The sequence below is a fragment of the Myxocyprinus asiaticus genome, chromosome 43 (assembly GCF_019703515.2).
Source record: "Myxocyprinus asiaticus isolate MX2 ecotype Aquarium Trade chromosome 43, UBuf_Myxa_2, whole genome shotgun sequence".
Classification (NCBI taxonomy): domain Eukaryota; kingdom Metazoa; phylum Chordata; class Actinopteri; order Cypriniformes; family Catostomidae; genus Myxocyprinus; species Myxocyprinus asiaticus.
Window position 1 is genome coordinate 12,073,914 of NC_059386.1, and position 17,334 is coordinate 12,091,247.

At 44.2% G+C, this 17,334-nt stretch overlaps 1 protein-coding gene and 1 long non-coding RNA gene across 2 annotated transcripts in view; one reads left to right on the forward strand and one right to left on the reverse strand.

The window, feature by feature from the left end:
* LOC127433252 (eosinophil peroxidase-like) overlaps positions 1–17,334 on the forward strand; it is a 37,338-nt gene that overhangs the window by 3,985 nt on the left and 16,019 nt on the right. The window contains exons 9-13 of the mRNA XM_051684966.1: positions 903–1,161; positions 4,329–4,499; positions 4,658–4,895; positions 4,972–5,168; positions 14,438–14,491. Of these exons, the coding sequence (XP_051540926.1) occupies positions 903–1,161; positions 4,329–4,499; positions 4,658–4,895; positions 4,972–5,168; positions 14,438–14,491 (919 nt within the window). The remainder of the gene's footprint in view (positions 1–902; positions 1,162–4,328; positions 4,500–4,657; positions 4,896–4,971; positions 5,169–14,437; positions 14,492–17,334) is intronic.
* On the reverse strand, positions 5,030–10,439 carry LOC127433261 (uncharacterized). Its single transcript, XR_007895864.1, has 3 exons — positions 6,050–10,439; positions 5,381–5,460; positions 5,030–5,165 (listed from the first exon to the last, which is right to left on the reverse strand). It is a non-coding gene; the product is annotated as an uncharacterized LOC127433261 (long non-coding RNA).

The following is a 17,334-nucleotide window of genomic DNA, read 5'->3' on the forward strand; positions in this document are numbered from 1 at the left end:
TACTTTTGAAATGTATTCCACTACAGATTACAGAATACATGCTGTAAAATGTAATTTGTAATGTATTCCGTTAGATTACTCAAGGTCAGTAACATATTCTAAATACTTTGGATTACTTCTTCAGCACTGGTAGATTTTTTCACTTGTTTTGACTATAAAAACTCTGCCAGTACAGTAAGACAAAATACACATGTTAAAAATACATTCTCTGAAAAAGCTAAATATCTCAAGCAGTGTTGTTTCTAAAACAAGATAAATCAAATTGATCTTGTTTTAAGGATTTTTAGATATTTTTACAGGAAAACAATACAAAAATTATTATCAAGAATATGATTTTTGCCCTAATATCAAAGGTCTTACTAGAAAAAAAGAAATTATGATCCAACGTGAATTTTCTTGATAAAAAAATGATCGTGCCTGGTAACATAAGCATGTAAAATGGCTAGAAATAGCATTTCAGCTTAGCGTAAAGCTGACAATTTACACAAGGTTTATTTCTATTTCTTCTGCTCCAAACTTACTTCAAACTTTCTTCTCTGTCTGCTCGTATGAATGTAGCACATCATAATAAAGTGTTTCACCGTTGTTCAAATCTTTGGATCGCATCATTTATATGTATAAATGTTTTCTATCTGAAAGGACTAAATATTAAATGAAACAAATGACAATAAGATGCAGAGTAATCTCTTCAGTAATCAAAATACTTTTTGAATGTAACTATATTCTAATTACCAATTATTTAAATTGTAACTGTAGTGGAATACAGTTACTTATATTTTGTATTTTAAATACGTAATCCCGTTACATGTATTCTGTTACTCCTCAACCCTGAACACAAGTAATTACAACATTTAACTGAACAGATATGTATTATCAAGAACCCCTAAATCTTTCTCTTTTAGATACTGGTGATTAGGGAATACCTGCCGCACATTGTTGGCCCTGATGCTTACAATAAACACCTTGGCCAATATCCAGGGTATGATGAGAATGTGGACCCTAGCATTGCTAATGTCTTTGCCACTGCAGCTTTCCGTTTTGCCCACCTGGCCATCCAACCCATCATATTTCGTCTTGACGAAAATTACAAGAACCATCCTCAATTTCCAAGCGTGCCCCTCTTTGAGGCCTTCTTTTCTCCTTGGAGACTGATCTTTGAGGGTAAGTTTGAGACTTGCACTGCATTCCAAATGGCATAAATGACTTAAAGTGATCTCCAGTTGACCATTATTGTTGAGTTCCAAACCAGATCTGAAGCTCTCACATAGCCCTTTTCAACCGACATGGTTCAGACGTGGGTTCCTGGGCCCCAAAAGCTTGCTGGTCTCTACCCATGAACCAATTATGTCAGGGAATGGAGGGCAGGACAATGTTTCGTCACCATAGCAAAGTTTTCCCAAACAACAACAGTAGCTACCGTCTGCAGCAAGGAGTACTTCTTCACTCTATAACAACAATAAAAATTTTTTTTAAAAATTATCAGACATCAAAAGTATTCAGGCAACATGATGAAACGAGTGCTCTACTTGTGATATGGTAATTACGAAGATCCGAGATAAACTAGAGAAATCGCAAAGGAAAAAATTACTCTACGAGAATGAAGATACAGCACGAAATGATGTACACTGCCTTCAGTCGGGCAACTGACCAAATCATAAACAAATTGAAAAACAGTTAAGGGAGTACAGGGACCATAAGAAGGACATAAGTAAAAGCGACAGTAGACGGAGCAACGATGTTTTGGACTCGGACACCGACAAGCCTGATAACTAACTGGGGCATTGAATTCAGCCAGTAACGCTCGTGATAAACAGTGAATCGCCCGTGTCCTCTGCAGCTGATCTCTGATCTAAATTGTTATATTTGTCAACTTTGTTAGCTTTCCTTACACTGTTGTCCTCTTAATTTGTGCATTGTTTTGTTCTGTAAGGGGATTTTTGACCAGCTACTCACTAAGTTTGGAAGATCGTGGCTATTTGTTCAGTAAAACGGTGGGATTCTCAATCAATAATATTATATGCTATGGCAAAAATCCAAATACAACCATCTGCTACACCAATGTTAATAATGATTCCACTATAACAGTTTACAGAACTCAGTAAGTTAAGCCATAGTTCATACAATATAATGTAATTACACTGCCTGTCGTCTTTAGCGTAGATGTCGTCTCTGACAATCTTGTTGAGCAATGTAATAACAATGGATTGCATTAATCTGTATGTTTAAATTTGTCCTCAAAAACAAGAGTAAAAACTGTATACAAACACACTGTGATGCACCATGTTAGTTTGTTTGAGATAGTTACGTGAAACTACCACATAGATAGTAACCCGTTACATTACCGTTCGGCTCTCAGGTCAGTGGAAAAGCACAGCCGGTTCACAATTGGCTCCAGATTCCCCTAGCCGTGAACCAACGGAGCACAGGCTCGGCATGAGGACCATCGCAATTTCGGTGAAAAAAGTCTAACAGTGGAGGGTATTTGAAGAGAATAGGGCATAGGGATTATCATTTCTGAACTGCATGCACCCTTAGCAGGGCTGGGTGATATATTGAATATTCACGATACAATCTCGATGATTTTGCTGATGATATAAAATAACGCAATATTGTGAATTTCACAATGATTTTAATGTGCTTTTTTATTTTTCATTTAGTTTCATAAAGGGCATCCGTACACTAATTGTACAATCCTTAAGGGCTGCACAATGAATGAAAATAACATTAAAATGGTGAAATGGTGATATGTGATTATTAAATTGCAAAAGGCTGTGATTTAAGACAAATAAACATGGTCTGTGCACTTCAGTATAAACTGGTGATGCACTGTTTTGTACACACACGGGGCTCATGGGCTTGTTTTCAGCACTTTTAGAGCAGTTTACATGCATTGTGAAAGAAAAGTATTTTATGTTAAAACATTCGCGCAATTCCAAACACCAGTAATCACTACGAGTTATTATACAAATTGCGACTGGCTGTGTCTCGTTTGGACGGCTGCGTCCTCCGGAGGTCGCATTTGTGAAAAGCGAGTAGCACACTCCGAATGCAGCCTTCAAATGCGACCTTCTTTCACGGAATTCGGAGGATGCATGAGGCTATCCTTTGTGGGCACTCACAACCCACAGTTCTTTGCTTCAACGGAAATGTAAAAAAAAAAAAAAAAAAAAAAAAAAACAACGCCAATTTGCCCGTAAATACGAAGTTCAAACGCAATTAATGTTAATTCCCAAGTTGAAGTACCTCCGTAGATGGGTGCTGAGTATATAATATGTATAATTATATTAATATATAATTAAAATAAAGTATTAGACTAAAAGTACACCTGTAAAATCTATTTTCTTTTCTCCTAAAATGTACCTCATACATTCCCTTCTAAAGGGATTTTGTTCCGTTCTCACTCTAAGCGCTCGTGCTTGTTAAAGAGTGGCGTGCTGTCATAGCAACCATGTTACGTTCCGTTTCCGTTTGTCCTAGGAAGGCCGTCTCGTTTAAACGAGACTTGTTTAAAGGAGGACACTCGGTATACTGCAGCCTTCAAAGGACGCGTCTTACCTAGCACGCAGCCTTCGAAACGAGACAGCCAAAGTCTAATAGAATAGGAGTTGACAGCGTTTTACCAGATGCAGAACATTGTAAACTGTCAAATACATACTTTCACTGTTAAAATAAAAGCTCCACCCTCCAACACAATTCTAATCCTCAAAATAATAATGATAATTCATTATTATATTATAATAATAAGCTTGATGGGGTCCAACGGTAATAATTTAGTAAAATGCAATTTTCAGCTGGGTTCCAAATTATTATTATTTTTTTATTATTTATTTTTTGCAGACCTTGATCATTCACAAAAAAAAAAAAAAAAAAAAAAAAAAAAAATTAGTAAAAAGATATGAAGGTAAATAATGTTTTTTAAGAGACTATGATTCATTGTATATAAAATATACATATAAAAGTGCATATCAGTAAAACATTATTACATCTCATTCTCCCTTGTGTTCATTTAGTCAATGAAGGGGGGGGGGGGGGTGCCTTTATTATTTTAAATATTTATATTCAATGCCTTTAAAAATATTGAATATACTTGGCTACAAATGTCTGGATGAAATAATGGTTTCTCTGAAAAAAATCACTTTTGAGCCATTTCAGAGCAAATACATAATCATCAGTATATTGAATATACTCAGTAGGCTGAACAATATTGAGATATATTTTGTAGCCATATCACCCAGCCCTAAACCTAAGATATAGATACTGTTGTTAAGATTTGTTGTAGTATACTCATTGAGCCCTAAAATTGTCCTTCCAATTTTTCTTCTCCTTAGGTGGTGTGGATCCTCTTCTCCGAGGACTGATCGGTCGGCCAGCAAAACTGAACACACAGGATCACATGATGGTGAATGCTCTTAGAGAGAAGCTGTTTGCTTTTACAAGCCACATTGCTTTGGACCTAGCCGCCCTCAACATGCAGAGAAGTCGTGACCACGGTATACAAGGTAAACATTCCAGTCTCTTACCAAAGTCTTGACCCTTTAAAAAAATAACTACATGAAGTTAATTCAGCCAAACATTATGCTGCATTTTAACTTAATTTAGTGCTCCATGTGTTTTTGAGAGAAAACTTACCCGATACCTACCTTTTATTCCACATAAGGCTATAATGCATGGCGGCAGTTCTGTGGACTATCCACCCCTCAGAATGTGCGAGAATTGGCTGTGGTGATGAACAACACTAAATTAGCTTGCAAGCTGATTGAGCTTTACAAAACCCCTGCAAACATTGATGTTTGGTTAGGAGGCATCGCTGAGCCTTTTGTACCTGGTGGTCGTGTTGGTCCACTTTTTTCTTGCCTTATCTCTACGCAGTTCAAGCACATTCGCCAGGGCGACAGGTAAATCTCTGTGCATTTAGTCTATTAGTCTAGTATATGTGTGAGTGATGTTAATGCCAAGTGTGATTGTGTTTAGGTTATGGTGGGAGAACAAAGGAGTGTTCACAACCAGACAAAAAGCCTCACTTGCCTCTGTGTCTCTGGCCCGCATCATCTGCGACAACACAGGAATCCGTAACGTTCCCAGTGATCCTTTCCGCTTCAGCAGTTCTGCAAGTTTCGTTAGCTGTGACAATATCCCAGCCTTTGACCTCACCCCTTGGATTGAGACTGGTAAGGCACCAACCATAAGAATTCTTAAATGCATATTTGTATGTGGTCATATATAACACAAATCGTCTTTCTCTGACTGCAAATTTCTGCCTAAGCTTCTACCTACCTTTATATGTGCTTGTAAATAACCTACTTTTATGGTAGTAATGACATACATTAGATATTGAAGACATTTTACAATGTGTCCATATGGTCACCATGGTTTGGTTCACCTTTGGTTTGGTGTTTGACCTTCCAGGTGACAGTGGCATCCGCGATGCAAACAACGGAAATGAGGTTAGTCAAGTGTTTCCTGAAAGAAAGAAAAAGAGCAAGCAATTGTTGTTTTGCGCATAAACTATTAATTAGCTTAAAATGAAAATGAACTTCTATGCGTAACCTCTCAAATGGAATGAGCATGAGCAGCTATATGGGACCAAGTGTAACACTGACTCAGGCTGAGTGGGATCCATGTGCGGTTTATTAACACAGCAAGTTCAGAGTACAAACAGGCATGGGTAAAATAACCAGGGCAACCAACAATATCAGAGACAGGGCAGTAACGTAGTCAAACAGGCAAAGGATTGAGGCAGGCAGCAAACCAGCAATAGAGATAGTCCAGGCAAACACAGTAATAGGCAGGCAGCAGAGAATCATACAAGGTAAATCCAAAGCAGAGTCAAACATGGGTAGATCAACAGAGTAAGTAATAACACTAAGAAATGTAGCCAGGGCAAACAAGACTTTGCAATGAATGAACACACACATTGGGCTTAAATAGTCTGAGTGATATGAGGCAGGTGTAGGGTAATCAGTCCAGGCATGTGGGCACTTGGGAAGTGCAGTTCAATGTTAATATTCAGGTGAGTGAGACCTCCGGTGGTTGATTGAGGAATCTTCACCTTTCGTGCGTTCATGACAGAGCCCCCCCCCGAGAGCACATCCGATGTCAGGGTCTTCCTCGAGGTCGAGGGGCCAGTTCCCTATCTGTCACTCACTCGATGTTGTGTCGATGTAGTGACACTAGAGGTCACTCTTGGGAGCCCGAGACACCTCTGGTCTTTGATAAAAGGCCAATGAAAACTGGCGAGTGGTATTTGCATGCCACTCCCCCGGACATACGGGTATAAAAGGAGCTGGTATGCAACCACTCATTCAGATTTTCTCTTCGGAGCTGAACGGTGATGCTCACTGAGCTGAATATTATTGTTCATTCACCTCTGCTGGATCTGACGGCGCATTTCAGCGGCTTCTCCTCCCTCTGCACTGGTGCACTACAGAGAATGCCCCTGGGTGCTTCGGCAGAAATAAAAGAGTATATTTCTCTAAAAGAGTATATTTCTCTAAAAGAGCAGCACACACGGAACGTCTTTTTAAAGATGCGTCTTTCTAAAGATTCTTTTCCGATTGTGTGTTATTCCTGGTTGCGCTCGTTATCTCTCGCCTTCTGACGGTCACGATCACTGTCTTTCATGTCTGGGCACTGCTCACGCGGAGACAGCATTCGTGGATGGTCATGTTCTCATTGTGAGGATATGTCCATGGCAACGTTGCGGTCGCGGCTTGCATTCGTAAGAAAGTAACCCACCCCAGAGGCTCCCCACCTCGGTCCTTTTACCCACAGGTATGAGGCCAGCGCGGCTAGCACTGGGGGTGATTTGGGGACCCCAATGGGACCGCCTCCACCGGGTATCCCCCCACGGACCTCCCATTCCCCAGCATGCTCGTCTGCCCCGATCGGGCTTCTGGATGAGTCCGCCGGCTCGTCTCACGGCGAGTTCAACCTCTTATTCTGAGCCTGCGAAAGTGATGATCTCTCGAGCGCAGCATCGGAGAGCGGGCTCGTCCAGTCGGAAGCCTCAGCTGGGCTCCTCCCTTCACAGGCTGACATGGAGATGAGGACATGCTTTCCCGGGCAGCCACGAGCGTCAGCTTGAGTGGAACCCTCTGCTCTCCCTGAACCCTCACGGCTCGGTGATTTGTTCCTGGGCTTGCGGCGCCGCTCAAAGCCACGCCCCGCCCCCGTTCCTTTCTTCCCGGAAGTGCATGAAGAGCTGACAAGGTTGCGGGAGGCACTTTTTACTGCTCGGTCCCGATCTTTTCAGCTTCCCCGCCCTCACTACCCTCGATGGTGGGGCAGCCAAGTGCTATTCGGCAATCCCCCGGTGGATAAAGGCGCTCACGGCGCACCTATGCCCGCAGAGAGCTGCCACCTGGCACAGGTGCCCAAAGCCCCCGTCCAAGGCCTGTAGGTTTATCTTGTCTATGACAGCCAAGGCCTATGGTGCTGCTGGACAAGCCGCCTCTGCCCTGCACACCACGGCTCTCCTGCAAGTCCGCCAAGGCACTAAAGGAACTGCACGAAGGTAGTTCCGCCCCGGGATTGATGCAGGAACTGCGCTCGGTGACCGACCTTGCTCTCCGTGCGACGGAGGTCATGGCGCGGTCTGGACCTGTGAGTTCTGAACTAGGCTTTACACAGACTCCTGTTCAAGATGCTAACGCAAAAATGCATTCTGATGAGCGTCCAGCATCAAGATTGGTTCGCAGCAGTAGACCTGAATAATGCGTACTTCCACGTCTCGATCCTTCCTCGACACAGACCCTTCCTGAGGTTTGCATCCGAGAGTCAGGCATATCAGTACAATTTCCTCCCTTTCGGCCTGTCCCTGTCTCCTCGCGTCTTTACAAAGGTCGCAGAGGCTGCCCTTGCCCCGTTAAGGGAGGTGGGCATTCGCATTCTCAACTATCTCGACGACTGGCTAATCCTAGCTCATTCTCGAGACATGTTGTGCGCACACAGGGATCTGGTGCTCTCACACCTCAGCCGACTAGGGCTTCGGGTCAACTGGGAAAAGAGCAAGCTCCTCCCAGTTCAGAGCATCTCTTTTCTCGGTTTGGAGTTGGACTCAGTCTCCTTGACGGCGCGCCTTACGAACGAGCGTGCCCAGTCGGTGCTTGATGCATATAAGGCCGCTTCAGCACTGGCTCCAGACTCGAGCCCCGAGATGGGCATGGTGCCACGGGGCATGTCGCATGGTCATCACGCCAGTCTGTCACTGTCTTTTCAGCCCTTGGACCGACCTCTCATTTCTATGGGCAGGTGTTCCTCTAGAACTGGTAACTAGGTGCGTCGGGGTCATGACAGACACCTCCAAAACGGGCTGGGGCACTGTTTGCAAAGGGCAAGCAGCCGCCGGCCTCTGGACGGGTCCGCGACTGCATTGGCACATCAACTGCCTCGAGTTGTTGGCAATTCTGCTCGCCCTGCGGAGGTTTCGTTGATCCAGGGCAAACACATGTTAGTTCAGACAGACAACACGACAATGGTAGCATATGTCAACCGCCAAGGCAGTCTGCACTCTCGTTGTATGTCACAACTCACCCTCCGTCTCCTCCTCTGGAGTCAGAGGAGACCCCCTCTATGAGGCACCTGTATGCCTTTTAAGTGGCATCTGTTCGCTAAGTGGTGTTCTTCTCGTCGGGAAGACCCCCAGAGATGCGCAGTCGGATCAGTGCTTTCCTTCCTGCAGGAGAGGTTGGAAGGGAGGCTGTCCCCTTCCACCTTTAAGGTGTACATTGCCGCCATAGCAGCACACCATGACGCAGTGGATGGTAAGTCCTTAGGGAAGCACGACCTGATCATCAGGTTCCTAAGAGATGCCAGGAGGCTGAATCCCTCCAGACCACGCCTCGTTCCCTCACCGGACCTCTCTGTAGTTCTTCAGGGTCTACAGAGAGCCCCCTTTGAGCCTTTTCAGTCAGCCGAGCTTAAGGCACTCTCCTTGAAGACTGCCCTCCTGACTGCGCTCACTTCCATCAAGAGGGTTGGTGACCTGCAAGCGTTCTCTGTCAGCGAAACATGCCTGGAGTTCAGTCCAGGTTACTCTCACGTAATCCTGAGACCCTGACCGGGCTATGTGCCCAAGGTTCCCACCACCCCTTTAGGGACCAGGTGGTGAACCTGCAAGTACTGCCCCAGGAGGAGGCAGACCCAGCCCTGTCGTCGCTGTGTCCAGTGCGCGCTTTACGCATCTATTTGGATCACACGCAGAGCTTTAGAATCTCTGAGGAACTCTTTGTCAGCTTTGGTGCACAGCGGAAAGGAAGCGCTATCTCCAAGCAGAGGATCGCCCACTGGCTCATTGACGCCATAACTATGGCATATGTCGCCTAGGATATGCCGCCCCCGATAGGGCTACAAGCCCATTCTACCAGGGGTGTAGCGGCTCCCTGGGCCCTGGCCAGGGGTGCCTCTCTAACAGACATTTGCAGAGCAGCGGGCTGGGCGACACCCAACACCTGTGCAAGGTTCTACAACCTCCGGGTGGAACCGGTTTCATCCCAGGTAGTGGCACGCAACACAAGCGGATAAGCCCGGGATTGCTGGCCGGGTGTATCGCTTGCACATAGTGCTTTCCACCTCCCTTTGAGCTGAAGATGTGCGCAATTAATTCCCAGTAGTGTTCACAAACTTTGTTCCCTGGCTGACTTCTTCCGAGGCCTGTGGCAATCGAGTTTTCAGAGAGACTCGCTGCCGGCCCAGTACACGCGCTAACTAAGAGCCCTGTTCTGGGGTATGTGCTCCGCATGTGGCGGTTCCCTGTAAGGCTAACCCCATGCGATTATATATCTTCCGCTAATTCGTTTCCCTGTTGGCAAACTGCGTCTTCCTTGGGCAGAGCCCCTCTGCCCCAGTCTCCATGTTTGTAGTAACTCCTCCCCCATTGGGCAGGATCTACCTTGAAGACTCCCCACATGGTTGGAAAGACCATGTGATGTATTTTTCCACTTAAATATCCCCTCCTCTCTTTGGGCGAGGTGTGGTCTCCGCGGTGTCTTCCCCTTGGGAGGGACACCCCCCGACTAGACCTGGCAGCCCAGTCGGATAATCCCCCTTCTTTTTTAGGGAGTGGAAAAAAAGAAGGGGAAAAGAGGCCACGACTGGGTTAAGCCTGTCTCTATCTTTTGGGTAGTCGACTTGTCCCCAAAAAGGGCAATTCGACACTCATAACTATGTTGGGGGAGGTTACGTGTCAACCTGGTGTGCTGGCTATGAGGCACACAGTAGTCTGCCCACCACACACCGCTAGTTCAAGTAACACAGTTCAGCCAATTGTGGCGTTTCGTATAGGGACCCCTAGTGTCACTACATCGACACAACATCGAGTGAGTGACAGATAGGGAGTGTCATGGTTACTTGTGTAACCTCCGTTCCCTGATGGAGGGAACGAGACGTTGTGTCCCTCCTGCCACAACGCTGAACTACCCGCTGAAATGGCCGGACCTCATATCGGCTCCTCAGCATAAAACCTGAATGAGTGGTTGCATACCAGCTCCTTTTATACCCGTATGTCTGGGGGAGTGGCATGCAAATACCACTCACCAATTTTCATTGGCCTTTTATAAAAAACCAGAGGTGTCTCCGGCTCCCAAGAGTGACCCCTAGTGTCACTACATTGACACAACGTCTCTTTCCTCCATCAGGAAACGGAGGTTACACAAGTAACCATGACGTTTCTCCGGGTGAGTCCTATGAAATTCTGTGATGAGATTGGGGTTGAGGATATCATCTGCCTTGACCCAGGACCTCTCCTCCGGACCGTACCCCTCCCAATCTACCAGATATTGGATCTGGCTTTCCTGACGTCTGGAATCTAGCAGATCTCGTACTAGGAATGCCTCCTCACCATCCACGATCATGGATGATCTTCCACCTCCACCCTCGGACTACCGGCAGGTTTCAGCAGAGAGACATGAAAAGTGGGAGAAATATGATAATTAGCAGGTAATTGGAGGTGATATAACACAGGATTAATTTGTCTTAGGATTTTGAATGGACCCACATACCTGAGACTGAGCTTCTTGCAAGGTAGATGGAGGTTCTGGGTTGAAAGCCACACACACTGTCCTGGAATGTATTTGGGAGTGGGACGACAATGGCGGTCCGCTTGTTCCTTTCCCCTGTTGATGGTACGCTGTAGATGGACATGAGCTTGATCCCAAACAGCCTCACTACGCTGAAACCAGTCATTAACAGCAGGTTCATCAGACGGTTCACCAGACCATGGAAATAGAGGGGGTTGGAACCCAAGAACACACTGAAAGGGCGTCAATTTTGTGGAGGGTTTGAGGATCAAGTTCTGCGCATATTCTGCCCAGGGAAGAAAGCGGCTCCAGTCGGCATGATTCTGTTGACAGTACATGCGTTTGGTGAATTTGGTGAGTTCTTGATTCATACATTCCATCTGGCCATTAGACTGGGGGTGATAACCTGAAGTGAGACTTATATTGACATTAAGTTGTCGAAAGAAAGCTGTCCAAACCCTTGATGTAAACTGAGGTCCCCGGTCAGAGACAATGTCTTCAGGAAGACCATAGTAGCGGAACACATAATGGAAAAGATGTTCTGTAGTTTCAAAGGCTGATGGAAGCTTAGACAGGGTATTAGTCGACATGCCTTAGAAAAACGATCAATGACAGTTAATATGGTGGTGTTACCTTGGGAGATGGGTAGATCGGTGACAAAATCAATGGCGATGTGGGACCAAGGTCGTTGTGGAATGGATAGAGGTTGTAGCAACCCTGCTGGTAGTTGTCTGGGTTTTTTTGCTGTGGCGCAGGTGTGACAAGCGTTCACGAATGCACTGGTGTCTGCCTGTAATGTCTCCCACCAGAACCGATTTCTTAACAATCGTACTGTGGTAGTAATGCCTGGATGGCCAGAGCTTGTGGAGGAGTGCACCCAGCGGATTACCTTTTCTAGTAGAGTAGGTGGCACAAACATTCGGTTGGGCAGACATTCTGGAGGGACCGGGTTCTGTGCATGTGCCTGGGAGATTTTGGACATGATGTCCCACTGGACCGGAGCTAGGATCAGAGAGGATGAGATTATGGGTTCTTGAGAGGGATTCTGAGGAATGGAGTCAAATTGACGGGATAGTGAGTCGGCTTTGCTGTTCTTTGTTCCTGGATGATAAGTGATTGAAAAGTTAAAACGAGTGAAAAATAGTGCCCATCTGGCTTGTCTGGGGTTTAGTCTTTTGGCTGATTGCAAGTATTCGAGGTTGCAATGATCAGTTAATACCAGAAATGGATGTCTGGCCTTCTCCAGCCAGTGTCGCCATTCTTCGAACGCTGCTTTCATGGCTAACAGTTCACGATTGCCCACCTCATAATTCTGTTGAGCAGAGGAGTTTACATAAGTAATATGCACAAGGGAAAAGATTAGGAGGATTACCTTGGTGTTGAGAGAGGATAGCGCCAATACCAGTGTTTGATGCGTCTACTTCAACCACGAAAGGTACATTGGGATCAGGATGATGCAGAATAGGAGCAGTAGTGAAGTGACTTTTCAATTCATTAAAGGCTTGGATGACGTCAGAAGACCAGAGAAGCTTGGTATTACCTCCCTTTGTCATGCCGGTGAGTGGAGCGGCAACAGTGCTGAAGCTTTGAATTAATCTTCTGTAAAAATGTGCAAATCCTAAGAATTGTTGTAGTTCCTTTACAGTAGTGGGTTGAGGCCAGTTTAGAACCACTCGTACCTTGCCCTCGTCCATAGACACCCCTTCTGGACTGATGATATAACCGAGGAAGGAAATTGAAGTTTGGTGGAATTCACATTTCTCTGCTTTTGGCATACAACTGGTGTTCCATGAGATGCTTCAGAACTGCCTGGACCTGCTTAATGTGTTCCTCCAGGGTGTCTGAATGAATCAGGATGTCATCTATATATACACAATTAAGCCCTGGTTAAGCATGTCTCTGAATACGTCATTTATGAAAGACTGGAACACAGATGGACTATTGGACGCTCCTCTGTGGTGAGATGAGTTCGACCAACCTGCATGGGTTCAGCGACATCACTGGGTTGATGCGTTTGAGTGAGAGGACTGGTAAATTTATTTGATCTCCTGGAGCAAATGAGATTGTCAATACGAATAGCGAGGTCGATGAATTGGTCCAGAGTTCTGCCTTCATCACGGCAGGCCAGCTCAGATTGCACGTCAATGTTTAATCCTTGACAAAACAGCAGTTTTAGTGTGTCCTTTGAATGAATGTTCGAACAGCTCTCTCAGACGTTGAACAAATTCATTGAAAGTGGTGCGGTTTAGTCCTTGATTGGCCCAGACAGATGTTGCCCATTCCAACGCCTTACCCATGAGCAGAGAACACACAAGAGAGATCTTACTATCATCAGACGGGTATAACGAGGGCTGTTGAGCCAGGAACATAGAGCATTACATAAGGAAGCCTTTACACTTGACTGTGATGCCATACAATTTTTCTGGAAAGGCTAAACGTGGATTAGCAGTCACTGTACTATGAGGCATTGAGACTGGTACCTGACTCGCTTGAGGCGTTGCGGGAGCGGATTCAGGTGCGGGTTGATGGAGACTCTGCACGGATTTCACTAACTCTTCCGTTAGTGTGACGAGTCGGCAAAGTTGTTGTTGGTGAGATGCCAGTAGGTTAGCTTGGGCAGAGAATTCACTGGACAGATGCATGAGGATTGCTATATCGGTAGTTGGCAAAGTCTTCTGTAACACTGACTCAGGCTGAGTGGGATCCATGTGCGGTTTATTAACACTGCAAGTTCAGAGTACAAACAGGCATGGGTAAAATAACCAGGGCAACCAACAATATCAGAGATAGAGCAGTAACGTAGTCAAACAGGCAAAGGATCAGGGCAGGCAGCAAAACAGCAATAGAGATAGTCCAGGCAAACACAGTAATAGGCAGGCAGCAGAGAATCATACAAGGTAAATCCAAAGCAGAGTCAAACACGGGTAGATCAACAGAGTAAGTAATAACGCTCAGAAACGTAGCCAGGGCAAACAAGACTTCACAATGAATGAACACACACATCGGGCTTAAATAGTCTGAGTGAAATGAGACAGGTGTAGGGTAATCAGACCAGGCATGTGGGCACTTGGGAAGTGTAGTTCAGTGTTAATATTCAGGTGAGTGAAATTGATGAATCTTCACCGGCGTTTGTGACACCAAATATGTATTGCTTTACAGAGGTTTTGTGCAGCGACGTGTATGATACTCAGTCTAACTGTTAAGCAGTAATTCATAGCTCGATCAGGAACTGCACCAATGCTTTGTAAGCTGTTTAGTCCTGAACTTCCTCCCTTTTGCTTGAGTCAAGCCTATTGCTTGGGTTTTCTGCCTCTTTCACATTTTAAAACAAAGATTTTTTTTTTTTTTTTTTTTTTTTACTTTAATGCAAAATAATTACACTTATAGCACAAAAAAATATAACATATTTATTAACCCTTTAGATTCTGATACTTTTCAAGGACCTCCCGGGCCCAGAGGACCTCCAGGGGAACAAGGTAAGCCAGTCTAATAACTTACTTGACCTTGTTTACACCTGGTTTAAACATCTGTTTCATTTGATTCAATCATAAGTGGACACTGATAAATAAAGGTGTAGACAGGGTCCAATGTGTGACATTGAGAGATTAAGGAGGAGCTAGGTAGGCACGGTACAACAAGGTGGGTTCATGTGAAAAGTACTCTTTATTTACAGTCCGTGATAGAGGGCAGTGCTATATACATTAAAGTGCAAAGAAAATTACATGATAAACAAATCAAAAGAACAAGAATATTTACAAAAAATGTTGCCATGATGCAACACACTCACTTTGACTACAAAACACTGCAAAATTGCTGGGAGCAGCAAAAACCTATTCAATAAACAATGCATTAAATTGCCTCACCCTCTATTTGCACTTTTCTGGTTTCGAAAAAAGCTCAAACAACCTCACAACTGAAATAGATGGAACCAATCTGCCACAAAAGCTCATTCAAGCACACATTAAATAGGCTATTTTCATGCCTAACAACAAAGGGTCATATCATTATCGTGGTGGCACTACCCTTATACAGATTCATCAATGAATTAGCATTAAGACACACTCACTTAGCACTTTATTAGGTATACCTGTACACCTTCTTATTCATGCGATTATCTAATCAGCCAATCAGTGCAATGCATAAAATCATGCAGATACAGGTCAGGAGCTTCAGTTAATGTTCACATCAACCATCAGAATGTGGAAAAAATCTGATCTCAGTGATTATAACCGTGGCATGATTGTTGGTGCCAGACGGGCTGGTTTGAGTATTTCTGTAACTGCTGATCTCCTGGGATTTTCACACACAACAGTCTCTAGAGTTTACTCAGAATGGTGCCAAAAAACATCCAGTGAGCGGCAGTTCTGCAGACAGAAACACCTTGCTGATGAGAGTGGTCAATGGAGAATGGCCAGATTGGCTGGAGCTGACAGAAAGGCTATGGTAACTCAGATAACCACTCTGTACAATTGTAGTGAGCAGAATAGTATCTCAGAATGCACAACATGATGAACCTTGAGGCGGATGGGCTACAACAGCAGAAGATATCAGTTTCCACTTCTGTCAGCCAAGAACAGAAAGCTGAGGTTGCAGTGGTCACAGGCTCACCTAAACTGGACAGTTGAAACACATAGCCTGATCTGATGAATATTGATTTCTGCTGAGGCACACAGATGGTAGGGTCAGAATTTGGCTCCAAGAGTCTGAATCCATGGGCCTAACCTGCCTTGTGTCAACAGTTCAGACTGGTGGCGGTGGTGTAATGGTGTGGGGAATGTTTTTTGGCACACTTTAATACCAATAAATCATCGCTTGAATGCCACAGTCTATTTGAGTATTGTTGCTGATCATGTGTATCCCTTCATGGCCACAATTAACCCATCTTCTAATGGCTACTTCCAGCACGTTATTGCACCATGTCACAAAGTAAAAGTCATCTCAAACTGGTTTAATAAACATGACAATGAGCTCACTGTTGTTCAGTGTCCTTCCCAGTCACCGGATCTGAATCCAACTGAACACCTTTGGGATGTGGTAAAACAGGAGATTCACAGCATGAATGTGCAGCTGACAAATCTGCAGAAATTGCGTGATGCAATCATATCAACATGGACCAGAATCTCAAAGGAATGTTTCCAACATCTTGTGGAATCCATACCACAAAGCATTGAGGCTGTTTTGAGAACAAAGGGAGGCCATACCCAGGACTAGTATAGTGTTCCTAATAAAGTGTTAAGTGAGTGTACATTGTCATGACATTTCAAACCACAAAGGTAAACAAAATTACAAGATAAATACCTTTCATGACAATAAACATTCAATAAATAAATAACTCACATCAACACAAACATTAGCCACACATGGTAATGAAGTGTGGTATATCCCTTGTTTACATAAGCATGTTCTAACGGTTGCACGCTCACCAGAACAAACCAAGAAATAACGGGAGACATGGGTAGGTGACAATTAATGTAACATGGTTGTGTATTGACAGATTACCAATAAATAACTGGTTAACACATTTATTGACTTTGTGGGGTTATTTACATGAGATAATGGCGGCAGCTAGACTGTAAGGAAATGGAATATGACTTACATAATATCAGAATATATATGACACATGAATGTACACAGAAGCATTGTGAGTATTAGGGATGCAACGAAATTTCAGCTGCTGAAAATTTTCAGTCAAAAATGGCAAAAATTTAATTTCAAGTTTTCGGCCGAAAGAGAAAGAAAAGGCAGAAAATCTTGCCCAGAAATTTAATCGGAAACTTTTACTTTAAAATCAATTGATAATCACTAGGAGGCAAATTAATACATGACTACCTCTGCAGCGAAAAAATATAAACGCCTTCTTTACGTCATCAAACCATTGGCCCCGCCCACTTCATACACACTCAAAGAGAGCAGGACAAACAGGCCTAGTGTGGCCTAACTATTCCTGAACACAAAAGGGGGACCCATCTGGATTATTTTGAATGATTTTTGTATATAAACATGCACTACACAGACGTCTTTGACTGTTGTCATGTATCTCGTGCCACTTTTATAAGACACAGTGTCAAGTTACAACTCTGAAAAGGAGACGCAAGAATGGAGCTTTACATGCACAGCTGCAAACACTGGAATCAGAGGCGAGTCTCTTCAAAAGGACAGACATAATAATAATTTCCCCATGTTTCCCATTTTCCTCAATACATTCCTTCGCTTCCACCATGTAACACTGAGCAAACGGCATAGATGGTTTAGAAAGACCAACAATTTCAAACAAAAAAATAAGGTGTTTATTAATCTTCAGTAGTTTATTATTTGTTAT